This window comes from Oncorhynchus mykiss, chromosome 23 (assembly GCF_013265735.2).
Source record: "Oncorhynchus mykiss isolate Arlee chromosome 23, USDA_OmykA_1.1, whole genome shotgun sequence".
NCBI classification, from domain to species: Eukaryota; Metazoa; Chordata; class Actinopteri; order Salmoniformes; family Salmonidae; genus Oncorhynchus; species Oncorhynchus mykiss.
Window position 1 is genome coordinate 60,942,068 of NC_048587.1, and position 13,042 is coordinate 60,955,109.

The 13,042-nt window shown below is 46.5% G+C and overlaps 1 protein-coding gene across 10 annotated transcripts in view; it reads right to left on the minus strand.

The window, feature by feature from the left end:
- Positions 1–13,042, minus strand: part of adgrb3 (adhesion G protein-coupled receptor B3) — a 335,139-nt gene that overhangs the window by 2,589 nt on the left and 319,508 nt on the right. For 8 of the 10 annotated variants that reach the window (XM_036960942.1, XM_036960944.1, XM_036960946.1 and 5 more), the window contains 3 exons: positions 8,477–9,273; positions 4,325–4,360; positions 3,270–3,374 (listed from right to left, as the gene is read on the minus strand). In XM_036960942.1, coding sequence (XP_036816837.1) covers positions 3,270–3,374; positions 4,325–4,360; positions 8,477–9,273 — 938 coding nt within the window. The remainder of the gene's footprint in view (positions 1–3,269; positions 3,375–4,324; positions 4,361–8,476; positions 9,274–13,042) is intronic. The other 2 variants (XM_036960949.1, XM_036960951.1) reach the window with 1 other exon arrangement.

A 13,042-nucleotide genomic window follows, 5' to 3' on the forward strand; every position in this document is an offset into this window, starting at 1 on the left:
CATTTAATCAGCCAGCCCAGCCAGCACTGCAGTACATTTAATCAGCCAGCCCAGCCAGCACTGCAGTACATGTATTCAGCTAGTCCAGCCCAGCCAGCACTGCAGTACATTTAATCAGCCAGCCCAGCCAGCACTGCAGTACATTTAATCAGCCAGCCCAGCCAGCACTGCAGTACATTTAATCAGCCAGCCCAGCCAGCACTGCCGTACATTTAATCAGCCAGCCCAGCCAGCACTGCAGTACATGTATTCAGCCAGCCTAGCCAGCACTGCAGTACATTTAATCAGCCAGCCCAGCCAGCACTGCAGTACATGTATTCAGCCAGCCTAGCCAGCACTGCAGTACATTTAATCAGCCAGCCCAGCCAGCACTGCCGTACATTTAATCAGCCAGCCCAGCCAGCACTGCAGTACATTTATTCAGCCAGCCTAGCCAGCACTGCAGTACATTTATTCAGCCAGCCCAGCCAGCACTGCAGTACATTTAATCAGCCAGCCTAGCCAGCACTGCAGTACATTTAATCAGCCAGTCCAGCCAGCACTGCAGTACATTTAATCAGCCAGCCTAGCCAGCACTGCAGTACATTTAATCAGCCAGCCTAGCCAGCACTGCAGTACATTTAATCAGCCAGCCTAGCCAGCACTGCAGTACATTTAATCAGCCGGCCTAGCCAGCACTGCAGTACATTTAATCAGCCAGCCTAGCCAGCACTGCAGTACATTTAATCAGCCAGCCTAGCCAGCACTGCAGTACATTTAATCAGCCCGCCCAGCCAGCACTGCAGTACATTTAATCAGCCAGCCCAGCCAGCACTGCAGTACATTTAATCAGCCAGCCCAGCCAGCACTGCAGTACATTTAATGAGCCAGCCTAGCCAGCACTGCAGTACATTTAATCTGCCAGCCTAGCCAGCACTGCAGTACATTTAATCAGCCCGCCCAGCCAGCACTGCAGTACATTTAATCAGCCAGCCCAGCCAGCACTGCAGTACATTTAATCAGCCAGCCCAGCCAGCACTGCAGTACATTTAATCAGCCAGCCTAGCCAGCACTGCAGTATATTTAATCAGCCAGCCCAGCCAGCACTGCAGTACATTTAATCAGCCAGCCCAGCCAGCACTGCAGTACATTTATTCAGCCAGCCCAGTCAGCACTGCAGTACATTTAATCAGCCAGCCCAGCCAGCACTGCAGTACATTTAATCAGCCAGCCCAGCCAGCACTGCAGTACATTTAATCAGCCAGCCCAGCCAGCACTGCAGTACATTTAATCAGCCAGCCCAGCCAGCACTGCAGTACATTTAATCAGCCAGCCCAGCCAGCACTGCAGTACATTTAATCAGCCAGCCCAGCCAGCACTGCAGTACATTTAATCAGCCAGCCTAGCCAGCACTGCAGTATATTTAATCAGCCAGCCCAGCCAGCACTGCAGTACATTTAATCAGCCAGCCCAGCCAGCACTGCAGTACATTTAATCAGCCAGCCCAGCCAACACTGCAGTACATTTATTCAGCCAGCCCAGCCAGCACTGCAGTACATTTAATCAGCCAGCCTAGCCAGCACTGCAGTACAGTTAATCAGCCAGCCCAGCCAACACTGCTGTACATTTATTCAGCCAGCCCAGCCAGCACTGCAGTACATTTATTCAGCCAGCCTAGCCAGCACTGCTGTACATTTAATCAGCCAGCCTAGCCAGCACTGCAGTACATTTATTCAGCCAGCCCAGCCAGCACTGCAGTACATTTAATCCATAAGAAAAAAATAGAAAAACAAAGGGATGTAGTTTTTTATATAAATGTCCTTGTGGTGGTTACTAAGCAACAAGCAGAGAATTACACTGTGCAGTGGGGCTGATTGAAATGTGAGAGAAGAGAGAGAAGATTACATGACATGGCAGGCCGAGGGGCTAACTGCCTGCCTGCCTACTTGCATGCCGCAGAGCTGACACTATTCTCACACAACAATAGGCCTGAGTGTGTTTTGGTCAACAGGCCAATTTCCCAGGATACAGTGCAGAAAGCAATGCAGAAAGCATTCACTCAGTAGTCATCAAGCCTGAATGACCATGACTGGTCTCTTGAATGATACACATCTGGATTTGAATGGATGAACACTAATTCAGATGGACTACCACGACAGACAACCACCTCACAGTGGCTCTTTTCAATACATCTATGGTACATAGTCTTAACCTTGCCCCCCCCCCCCCCCCAATTTGCTGGGTGGTGGTAAAGAGAGCCAAGCAGGATCCTTTTCTCGATTCCTTGCATCCTTGTCCGAGTGGAGGGACCTTGGACCTTCTCCTTCAATATGGTTGAGAAGTAGGAGAGGAGTGAATCTGCAGACTGCCAAAATTAGTTAATGCCTACCTTCTCTCAGACAGGATCTCTCAACTAAAGACTAGTCCCCCCCTCCCCCCCTCACCAGTAGCAGCTGGCAGGCCTGCTAGGTATAGGGCCATGTCACTGAACCCCCTCACCAGTAGCAGCTGGTAGGCCTGTTAGGTATAGGGCCATGTCACTGAACCCCATCACCAGTAGCAGCTGGCAGGCCTGCTAGGTATAGGGCCATGTCACTGAACCCACTCACCAGTTGCAGCTGGCAGGCCTGTTAGGTATAGGGCCATGTCACTGAACCCCATCACCAGTAGCAGCTGGCAGGCCTGCTAGGTATAGGGCCATGTCACTGAACCCCCTCACCAGTAGCAGCTGGCAGGCCTGTTAGGTATAGGACCATGTCACTGAACCCCCTCACCAGTAGCAGCTGGCAGGCCTGCTAGGTATAGGGCCATGTCACTGAACCCCCTCACCAGTAGCAGCTGGCAGGCCTGCTAGGTATAGGGCCATGTCACTGAACCCCATCACCAGTAGCATTTGGCAGGCCTGTTAGGTATAGGGCCATGTCACTGAACCCCATCACCAGTAGCAGCTGGCAGGCCTGCTAGGTATAGGGCCATGTCACTGAACCCCATCACCAGTAGCATTTGGCAGGCCTGTTAGGTATAGGGCCATGTCACTGGATCTGTTCATTTGCTCAATGACTCACTACGTGTGTTGCTGAGCGGATGGACATCTAAAAAAGACTATCTATCCTGACATGATCTTGTTTCGTACTCTAATTGGTCGACAACCACCAGCTTCAACCAATCACCCCACCTGGATCTTCTCCAGCTCTGTAATTGGTCTACAACAGACGACCGCTGACCAATCATCTCCCTCCTTCACCATTTCCTGTTACTGCTGATTTCCTGTTCCTGGTATTATTACTCACCATGCTGCCCATATTTGGTATGTCTTGAAATCGATCCAGGGTTTGAAATTTCTGATTCAGTTCTTGGAACAGCTCCATGTGTCTTTTCCTGGTGTGCATGACTTTCTGCAATGGCAAGGGGTTCGTTTTTGGTTTGGAAATCAAAGCCAATAATAGGATGGAGATTATAATGCAATGTTTTATCCTCTCCAACCAGTACACCTTTCTGAATAGCATTTAATCTGCCACTGGTATTACAGTAAGCCTGAGACATATTAAAGGGGCCAATGTCTTTTAAGGATTTTTTTGCATATAATGTAAGCCAGTTGAGTAATTACATATAATTTATGGCCAATTTTATTATCAAATCTACCTTTTGCATTTATGCAGAATAGTCAGATTACAAAAAATGGATGGAGAAATGGAATAAACCCACAGAAGGGGTGTGAGACATTTGTGTCTTGGGCTGTCAGACAATGTCATATTTTCCATAGAAGAAGTGCAGAAGTCAGGTGTGAAATGTGCATGTGACCTCAGAAAGCGTAACAGGTTTCAAATCAACTCATAGCCAATGGATGTATGTAGGAGATGGAGGGGAACAACATGAGCAGGGAAGATTTGCTGGCGGCCCTGTACGGGTTTAGATTGACAGCGTTGCTTTTACCTTAACTACGCCACACATAAATACATCTGTTTTCTGTCAAAACCATGTTACTCCAATAAGCTTAAGTGCTACACAAGGTAGTAGTAAAATTAAAGGGTAGGGTAAACAAGAATGCTCAGTGTAACAACAGTAGTAAATTAAAGGGTAGGGTAAACAAGAATGCTCAGTGTAACAACAGTAGTAAATTAAAGGGTAGGGTAAACAAGAATGCTCAGTGTAACAACAGTAGTAAATTAAAGGGTAGGGTAAACAAGAATGCTCAGTGTAACAACAGTAGTAAATTAAAGGGTAGGGTAAACAAGAATGCTCAGTGTAACAACAGTAGTAAATTAAAGAGTAGGGCGAACACAAATGCTCAGTGTAACAACAAAAGCCTGAAGCATGCACTTTGCCAACCAGTAAATTGACTTACTTCAAAGTCCAGATCTTGGTAGCGCGATTTTCTTCTCTGAAGACAAAACAAACATATTGCGGATAATTAGACAGTCTGTTAACATGAGGGGTCATTAACTTCTGAATACTATAGAAATTATAATTATATTAATGAACACTAAATAACATTCTAACCATGACAAAATAAGCCCATTTTATTTTACGGCAACAACGTGACGATCTTCTCACTTGAACACAGCTACACATTCATTCTGTATTTACCTCTGCCACAATTTCTCAGTGGAACATAACAACAAACAAAACCTTAATTTACTTAAATCAACACTTCAACAGCCTTCTCCACTCCAGCCTACCTCTAAGGTTAAACCAACACTTCAACAGCCTTCTCCACTCCAGCCTACCTCTAAGGTTAAACCAACACTTCAACAGTATTCTCCACTCCAGGTAACCTCTAAGGTTATCCAACACTTCAACAGCCTTCTCCACTCCAGCCTACCTCTAAGGTTATCCAACACTTCAACAGTCTTCTCCACTCCAGCCTACCTCTAAGGTTAAACCAACACTTCAACAGTCTTCTCCACTCCAGCCTACCTCTAAGGTCAAACCAACACTTCAAAGGTATTCTCCACTCCAGCCTACCTCTAAGGTTAAATCAACACTTCAACAGTCTTCTCCACTCCAGTCTACCTCTAAGGTTATCCAACACTTCAACAGTCTTCTCCACTCCAGCCTACCTCTAAGGTCAAACCAACACTTCAACAGTATTCTCCACTCCAGCCTACCTCTAAGGTTAAATCAACACTTCAACAGCCTTCTCCACTCCAGCCTACCTCCAAGGTTAAATCAACACTTCAACAGTCTTCTCCACTCCAGGTAACCTCTAAGGTTAAATCAACACTTCAACAGTCTTCTCCACTCCAGGTAACCTCTAAGGTTATCCAACACTTCAACAGTCTTCTCCACTCCAGGTAACCTCTAAGGTTATCCAACACTTCAACAGTCTTCTCCACTCCAGGTAACCTCTAAGGTTATCCAACACTTCAACAGTCTTCTCCACTCCAGGTAACCTCTAAGGTTATCCAACACTTCAACAGTCTTCTCCACTCCAGCCTACCTCTAAGGTTAAATCAACACTTCAACAGTCTTCTCCACTCCAGCCTACCTCTAAGGTTAAATCAACACTTCAACAGCCTTCTCCACTCCAGCCTACCTCTAAGGTTAAATCAACACTTCAACAGTCTTCTCCACTCCAGCCTACCTCTAAGGTTAAATCAACACTTCAACAGTCTTCTCCACTCCAGGTAACCTCTAAGGTTAAATCAACACTTCAACAGTCTTCTCCACTCCAGCCTACCTCTAAGGTTAAATCAACACTTCAACAGTCTTCTCCACTCCAGGTAACCTCTAAGGTTAAATCAACACTTCAACAGTCTTCTCCACTCCAGGTAACCTCTAAGGTTAAATCAACACTACAACAGCCTTCTCCACTCCAGCCTACCTCTAAGGTTAAATCAACACTTCAACAGTCTTCTCCACTCCAGCCTACCTCTAAGGTTAAACCAACACTTCAACAGCCTTCTCCACTCCAGCCTACCTTTAAGGTTAAATCAACACTTCAACAGCCTTCTCCACTCCAGCCTACCTCTAAGGTTAAATCAACACTTCAACAGCCTTCTCCACTCCAGTCTACCTCTAAGGTTAAATCAACACTTCAACAGCCTTCTCCACTCCAGCCTACCTCTAAGGTTAAATCAACACTTCAACAGCCTTCTCCACTCCAGCCTACCTCTAAGATTAAATCAACACTTCAACAGCCTTCTCCACTCCAGGTAACCTCTAAGGTTATCCAACACTTCAACAGTCTTCTCCACTCCAGGTAACCTCTAAGGTTATCCAACACTTCAACAGTCTTCTCCACTCCAGGTAACCTCTAAGGTTATCCAACACTTCAACAGTCTTCTCCACTCCAGGTAACCTCTAAGGTTATCCAACACTTCAACAGTCTTCTCCACTCCAGCCTACCTCTAAGGTTAAATCAACACTTCAACAGTCTTCTCCACTCCAGCCTACCTCTAAGGTTAAATCAACACTTCAACAGCCTTCTCCACTCCAGCCTACCTCTAAGGTTAAATCAACACTTCAACAGTCTTCTCCACTCCAGCCTACCTCTAAGGTTAAATCAACACTTCAACAGTCTTCTCCACTCCAGGTAACCTCTAAGGTTAAATCAACACTTCAACAGTCTTCTCCACTCCAGCCTACCTCTAAGGTTAAATTAACACTTCAACAGCCTTCTCCACTCCAGCCTACCTCTAAGGTTAAATCAACACTTCAACAGTCTTCTCCACTCCAGCCTACCTCTAAGGTTAAATCAACACTTCAACAGTCTTCTCCACTCCAGGTAACCTCTAAGGTTAAATCAACACTTCAACAGTCTTCTCCACTCCAGCCTACCTCTAAGGTTAAACCAACACTTCAACAGCCTTCTCCACTCCAGGTAACCTCTAAGGTTAAATCAACACTTCAACAGTCTTCTCCACTCCAGGTAACCTCTAAGGTTAAATCAACACTTCAACAGCCTTCTCCACTCCAGCCTACCTCTAAGGTTAAATCAACACTTCAACAGTCTTCTCCACTCCAGCCTACCTCTAAGGTTAAACCAACACTTCAACAGCCTTCTCCACTCCAGCCTACCTTTAAGGTTAAATCAACACTTCAACAGCCTTCTCCACTCCAGCCTACCTCTAAGGTTAAATCAACACTTCAACAGCCTTCTCCACTCCAGTCTACCTCTAAGGTTAAATCAACACTTCAACAGCCTTCTCCACTCCAGCCTACCTCTAAGGTTAAATCAACACTTCAACAGCCTTCTCCACTCCAGCCTACCTCTAAGATTAAATCAACACTTCAACAGTCTTCTCCACTCCAGGTAACCTCTAAGGTTATCCAACACTTCAACAGTCTTCTCCACTCCAGGTAACCTCTAAGGTTATCCAACACTTCAACAGTCTTCTCCACTCCAGGTAACCTCTAAGGTTATCCAACACTTCAACAGTCTTCTCCACTCCAGCCTACCTCTAAGGTTAAATCAACACTTCAACAGTCTTCTCCACTCCAGCCTACCTTTAAGGTTAAATCAACACTTCAACAGCCTTCTCCACTCCAGCCTACCTCTAAGGTTAAATCAACACTTCAACAGTCTTCTCCACTCCAGCCTACCTCTAAGGTTAAATCAACACTTCAACAGTCTTCTCCACTCCAGGTAACCTCTAAGGTTAAATCAACACTTCAACAGTCTTCTCCACTCCAGCCTACCTCTAAGGTTAAATCAACACTTCAACAGCCTTCTCCACTCCAGCCTACCTCTAAGGTTAAATCAACACTTCAACAGCCTTCTCCACTCCAGGTAACCTCTAAGGTTATCCAACACTTCAACAGTCTTCTCCACTCCAGGTAACCTCTAAGGTTATCCAACACTTCAACAGTCTTCTCCACTCCAGCCTACCTCTAAGGTTAAACCAACACTTCAACAGCCTTCTCCACTCCAGGTAACCTCTAAGGTTATCCAACACTTCAACAGTCTTCTCCACTCCAGGTAACCTCTAAGGTTATCCAACACTTCAACATTCTTCTCCACTCCAGGTAACCTCTAAGGTTATCCAACACTTCAACAGTCTTCTCCACTCCAGGTAACCTCTAAGGTTATCCAACACTTCAACAGCCTTCTCCACTCCAGCCTACCTCTAAGGTTATCCAACACTTCAACAGTCTTCTCCACTCCAGCCTACCTCTAAGGTTATCCAACACTTCAACAGTCTTCTCCACTCCAGGTAACCTCTAAGGTTAAATCAACACTTCAACAGTCTTCTCCACTCCAGCCTACCTCTAAGGTTAAATCAACACTTCAACAGCCTTCTCCACTCCAGCCTACCTCCAAGGTTAAATCAACACTTCAACAGTCTTCTCCACTCCAGCCTACCTCTAAGGTTAAATCAACACTTCAACAGCCTTCTCCACTCCAGCCTACCTCTAAGGTTAAATCAACACTTCAACAGCCTTCTCCACTCCAGCCTACCTCCAAGGTTAAATTAACACTTCAACAGTATTCTCCACTCCAGCCTACCTCTAAGGTCAAATCAACACTTAAACAGTCTTCTCTTCTCCAGCCTACCTCTAAGGAGCTCATGGATATGGTGGATCCCGTCTCGCTCCTCGACAGCCCTCCAGTCTCTTCCATCTCAGCCAGGAAGTTCTTGACAGCGGTTCGGGGTTCAAAGGGCAGGTTCTGCTGCATGTGTTCCTGTCCTCCTCCTGACCCATACTGCTGCTGTAGGTTCTGATCCATGTTCACCCCCATGTTCATGTGCTCCATGACCCCAATCCCGCCCATCCCCGTCGGGCTCATGCTGAAGTCCGGTGCCATCTTGTAGTGTTGCATCATCCTATCATGGGGCAGCGTATCTCCCATGCCCAGGCCCATGTTCATCTTGGTGGAGCTATCATCCTTCAGGAGAGTGGGAAGTGTGTTACAGTTCCCAGATCCTGCTGACGCCGCCGAAGCTCGTGGCATCACAATGTAGTCTGTCTCCATCATCTGGCCTTGGGGTGAATGTCCGCTCATACCACCCATACCGCCCATGTTGCCCATGTCGTGGCCACTGCCCATCCCGCCATGCCCGTGCCCGCCCATATCCTGGTCGGACTGACGGAGAGCATCATCGGTGCACAGGTAGACGGTGCGGCGCATGTCAGACACGCTGTCGCCCAGGCAGCCCTCACCCATGTCCCCCATGGGGCCCATGTGCATGCCGGGCTGCTGGATCATCACCTTGGAGATGATGTTGCCGGGTAAGGTGGAGTAGTTGAGCCCCTCGGGACCCTTCTCATCCTCCTCGTCATTCAGAGAGATACGGGATAGGGTGCCGGTGATGGTCGCCGCGCGGCAAGAGCCCATGTCTTTGTGGAGAGCTGTGGAGAGGAGAGAAAGGGGAGTTAGTGGGGAATGAATACACCATACTGACAGACAAGGTGGTTAGTGGAATGAATGCACCATACTGACAGACAGGGGAGTTAGTGGAATGAATGCACCATACTGACAGACAGGGGAGTTAGTGGGGAATGAATGCACCATACTGACAGACAGGGCAGTTAGTGGGGAATGAATGGACCATACTGACAGACAGGGGAGTTAGTGGAATGAATGCACCATACTGACAGACAAGGTGGTTAGTGGAATGAATGCACCATACTGACAGACAGGGGAGTTAGTGGAATGAATGCCCCATACTGACAGACAGGGTGGTTAGTGGAATGAATGCACCGTACTGACAGACAGGGGAGTTAGTGGAATGAATGGACCATACTGACAGACAAGGTGGTTAGTGGAATGAATGGACCATACTGACAGACAGGGGAGTTGGTGGAATTAATGGACCATACTGACAGACAGGGGAGTTAGTGGGGAATGAATGTCCCATACTGACAGACAGGGGAGTTAGTGGAATGAATGGACCATACTGACAGACAGGGGAGTTGGTGGAATGAATTCACCATACTGACAGACAGGGGAGTTAGTGGAATGAATGGACCATACTGACAGACAGGGGAGTTAGTGGAATGAATTCACCATACTGACAGACAGGGGAGTTAGTGGAATGAATGGACCATACTGACAGACAGGGGAGTTGGTGGGGAATGAATGCACCATACTGACAGACAGGGGAGTTAGTGGAATGAATGCACCATACTGAGAACTAATGTCAGTCTGTTCTGTATGATCTGTTTATTTCATATTGTATGCTTATTTTAAATCATTCCGATTTCAGACCATTGTTGCATTTCCTTTTGACGAATATATGTAAAAACAAAGAATTTAAATAATGATGCCAGGACACTTCGCACAAATTGAAACAATGAACCGGATGTGCCCATTTTCCAGTGTAATGACTCTTTCCTCATACAGCTGGGAAGAAATAGACAAAACTTGACTACCGATCTCTTCAAATAGGACGCAGGGACAGGGACACTTCAAAAGAGCCACTATAGAGGATTAGATGTTCCTGATATAACTAAGTACAGAGCCGACAAGCCTCTGAGGAGGACTTTCCTCAAATTCGCCCTGAAATCCCGGATACCTAAGACACCTTTTTATCTTATTACGGTTTGGTTCACCTTGGAAAACCCCCAAAACCCCAGACACATAACCAGGAGAGGCTAGCTTTTTGTTCAAAAGCTTCCTTGTCAGAAGTCAGAAATACCCTCTGTTTGGGGACAGAACATCCTGTACTGCTGTTCTCTGTGCATCTCTCCACCGCTGCAGAGCTGATGTCTGCGTCCCAAATGGTAGCATATTCACTACATAATGCACTACTTTTGATGAGAGCTGGTCCCTATTGGTCCTGGTCAAAAGTAGTGCACTAGGAAGGGAATAGGGTGCCATTTGGGATGTATTTGCGGCCATTTTAATCTTGGCCTTCTGAATCCTCCACAGGGGAATTGCCTGTTGGAAAACCAACAGGCTGCAAGGAGAACACAAGGTCAGCAGTGTGTGTGTGTGTGTGTGTGTGTGTGTGTATGTGTGTGTGTGTGTGTGTGTGTGTGTGTGTGTGTGTGTGTGTGTGTGTGTGTGTGTGTGTGTGTGTGTGTGTGTGTGTGTATGTGTGTGTGTGTGTGTGTGTGTGTGTGTGTGTGTCCAGCCCAGAGCAGAGCAGCACGGCCAGAAACAGAAAACATAACACTTTGTTTTCAGCCTGAATGCAGGGAGCAGGGAGATAAACTATGGTGCAGAGAGAGAGAGGAAGGAGGGGTAGAGGGTAGAGGGTAAGGGGTAGAGGTAGGGGGTAGGGGTAGAGGGTAGGGGGTAGGGTAGAGGGTAGGGGTAGAGGGTAGGGGGTAGGGGTAGGGGGTGGGGGTAGGGGGTAGGGGTAGGGGTAGAGGGTGATGGAGGTGGAGGTGGTATGACTCCATGGCCAGAGGGATGGTCAGGCAGGCGAGGGATTATTCCTGGTATATATTCTTGGCACAGTTATTATTGTTTCCTGGTATGTATTCCTGGTGTTATTCCAGATAGATAACAGAATTTGGATTAGACTTTTTATTCATTACTTTTATACACTAGAACCGCTAAAGCAGTCATTTTGACTGCTCATGATTTATACATTTTTATATTACTCTGCCATGTTTTAAGTCTTTAAGTCTTAATATCAACAACAGAACTAGAGTTATAACCAGTTTTAAGAAGGCATTTCATTTTTTGGAAAGGTTTTCCCCTGTTGCCCCTTCTTCTCCCAACAGTAGGGCCTGCTCCTCTCCTTCTCCCAACAGTAGGGCCTGCTCCACTCCTTCTCCCAACAGTAGGGCTTGCTCCACTCCTTCTCCCAACAGTAGGGCCTGCTCCCCTCCTTCTCCCAACAGTAGGGCCTGTTGCCCCTCCTTCTCCCAACAGTAGGGCCTGCTCCACTCCTTCTCCCAACAGTAGGGCCTGTTGCCCCTCCTTCTCCCAACAGTAGGGCCTGCTCCACTCCTTCTCCCAACAGTAGGGCCTGCTCCCCTCCTTCTCCCAACAGTAGGGCCTGTTGCCCCTCCTTCTCCAAACAGTAGGGCCTGCTCCACTCCTTCTCCCAACAGTAGGGCCTGCTCCACTCCTTCTCCCAACAGTAGGGCCTGCTCCACTCCTTCTCCCAACAGTAGAGCCTGCTCCACTCCTTCTCCCAACAGTAGGGCCTGCTCCACTCCACTGCCCAGCTGATAATCACTCCACATTTGCCTGAAAACTGAACCTAAACTATACCAAAACTAATTTCACACATATAACAACAAATTAAATAAATTAAGTAAAGTATGGGGGAGTTGATGAGTGAGGGGAAGCGAACAATGAATAATTATGTAATCACCAATTGTGAATGAAGAACAGGGCGGGCCATTCTATTGTAATGATCTATTCTAATTATAGGCCTAATCTGAAAATGGTATGTTCCCTCTATCAGTTCACCAAATGTAAGTAGTCTTATCAGTCTACTCTGGACTACTTGGAGTAGGCTACACAGGGAGAGCATGCGTAATTATACCCTACCGTTCAAAAGTTTGGGGTCACTTAGAAATGTCCTTGTTTTTGAAAGAAAAGCCATTTTTTTGAGGACAAGTACATTAGTGTCTAGTTTGAGAAACAGACGCCTCACAAGTCCTCAACTGGCAGCCTCATTAAATAGTACAAGAATAGACAAACGAGTTTCAGAAGAAAATTATTTGTTTCTGGCCATTTTGAGCCTGTAATCGAACCCACAAATGCTGATGCTCCAGATACTCATCTCGTCTAAAAAAGGCCAGTTTTATTGCTTCTTTAATCAACACAACAGTTTTCAGCTGTGCTGACATACACACAAAAGGGTTTTCTAATAATCAATTGGCCTTTTAAATGATAAACTTGGATTAGCTAACACAACGTGCCATTGGAACACAGGAGTGATGGTTGCTGATAATGGGCCTCTGTAGGCCTACGTAGATATTCTATTAAAAATCTGCCATTTCCAGCTACAATAGTCATTTACAACATTAACAATGTCTACACTGTATTTCTGATCAATATGATGTTATTTCAAAAACAAACATTTCTAAGTGACCCCAAACTTTTGAACGGTAGTGTAAATGCTGAAAGGCTTTCGATATCTGGGAAAATATCCACATCGGGCAGCAGGCGCAATTGTCGGAGAATGTGGTGATGAAGCTTGTGGAACCTTTG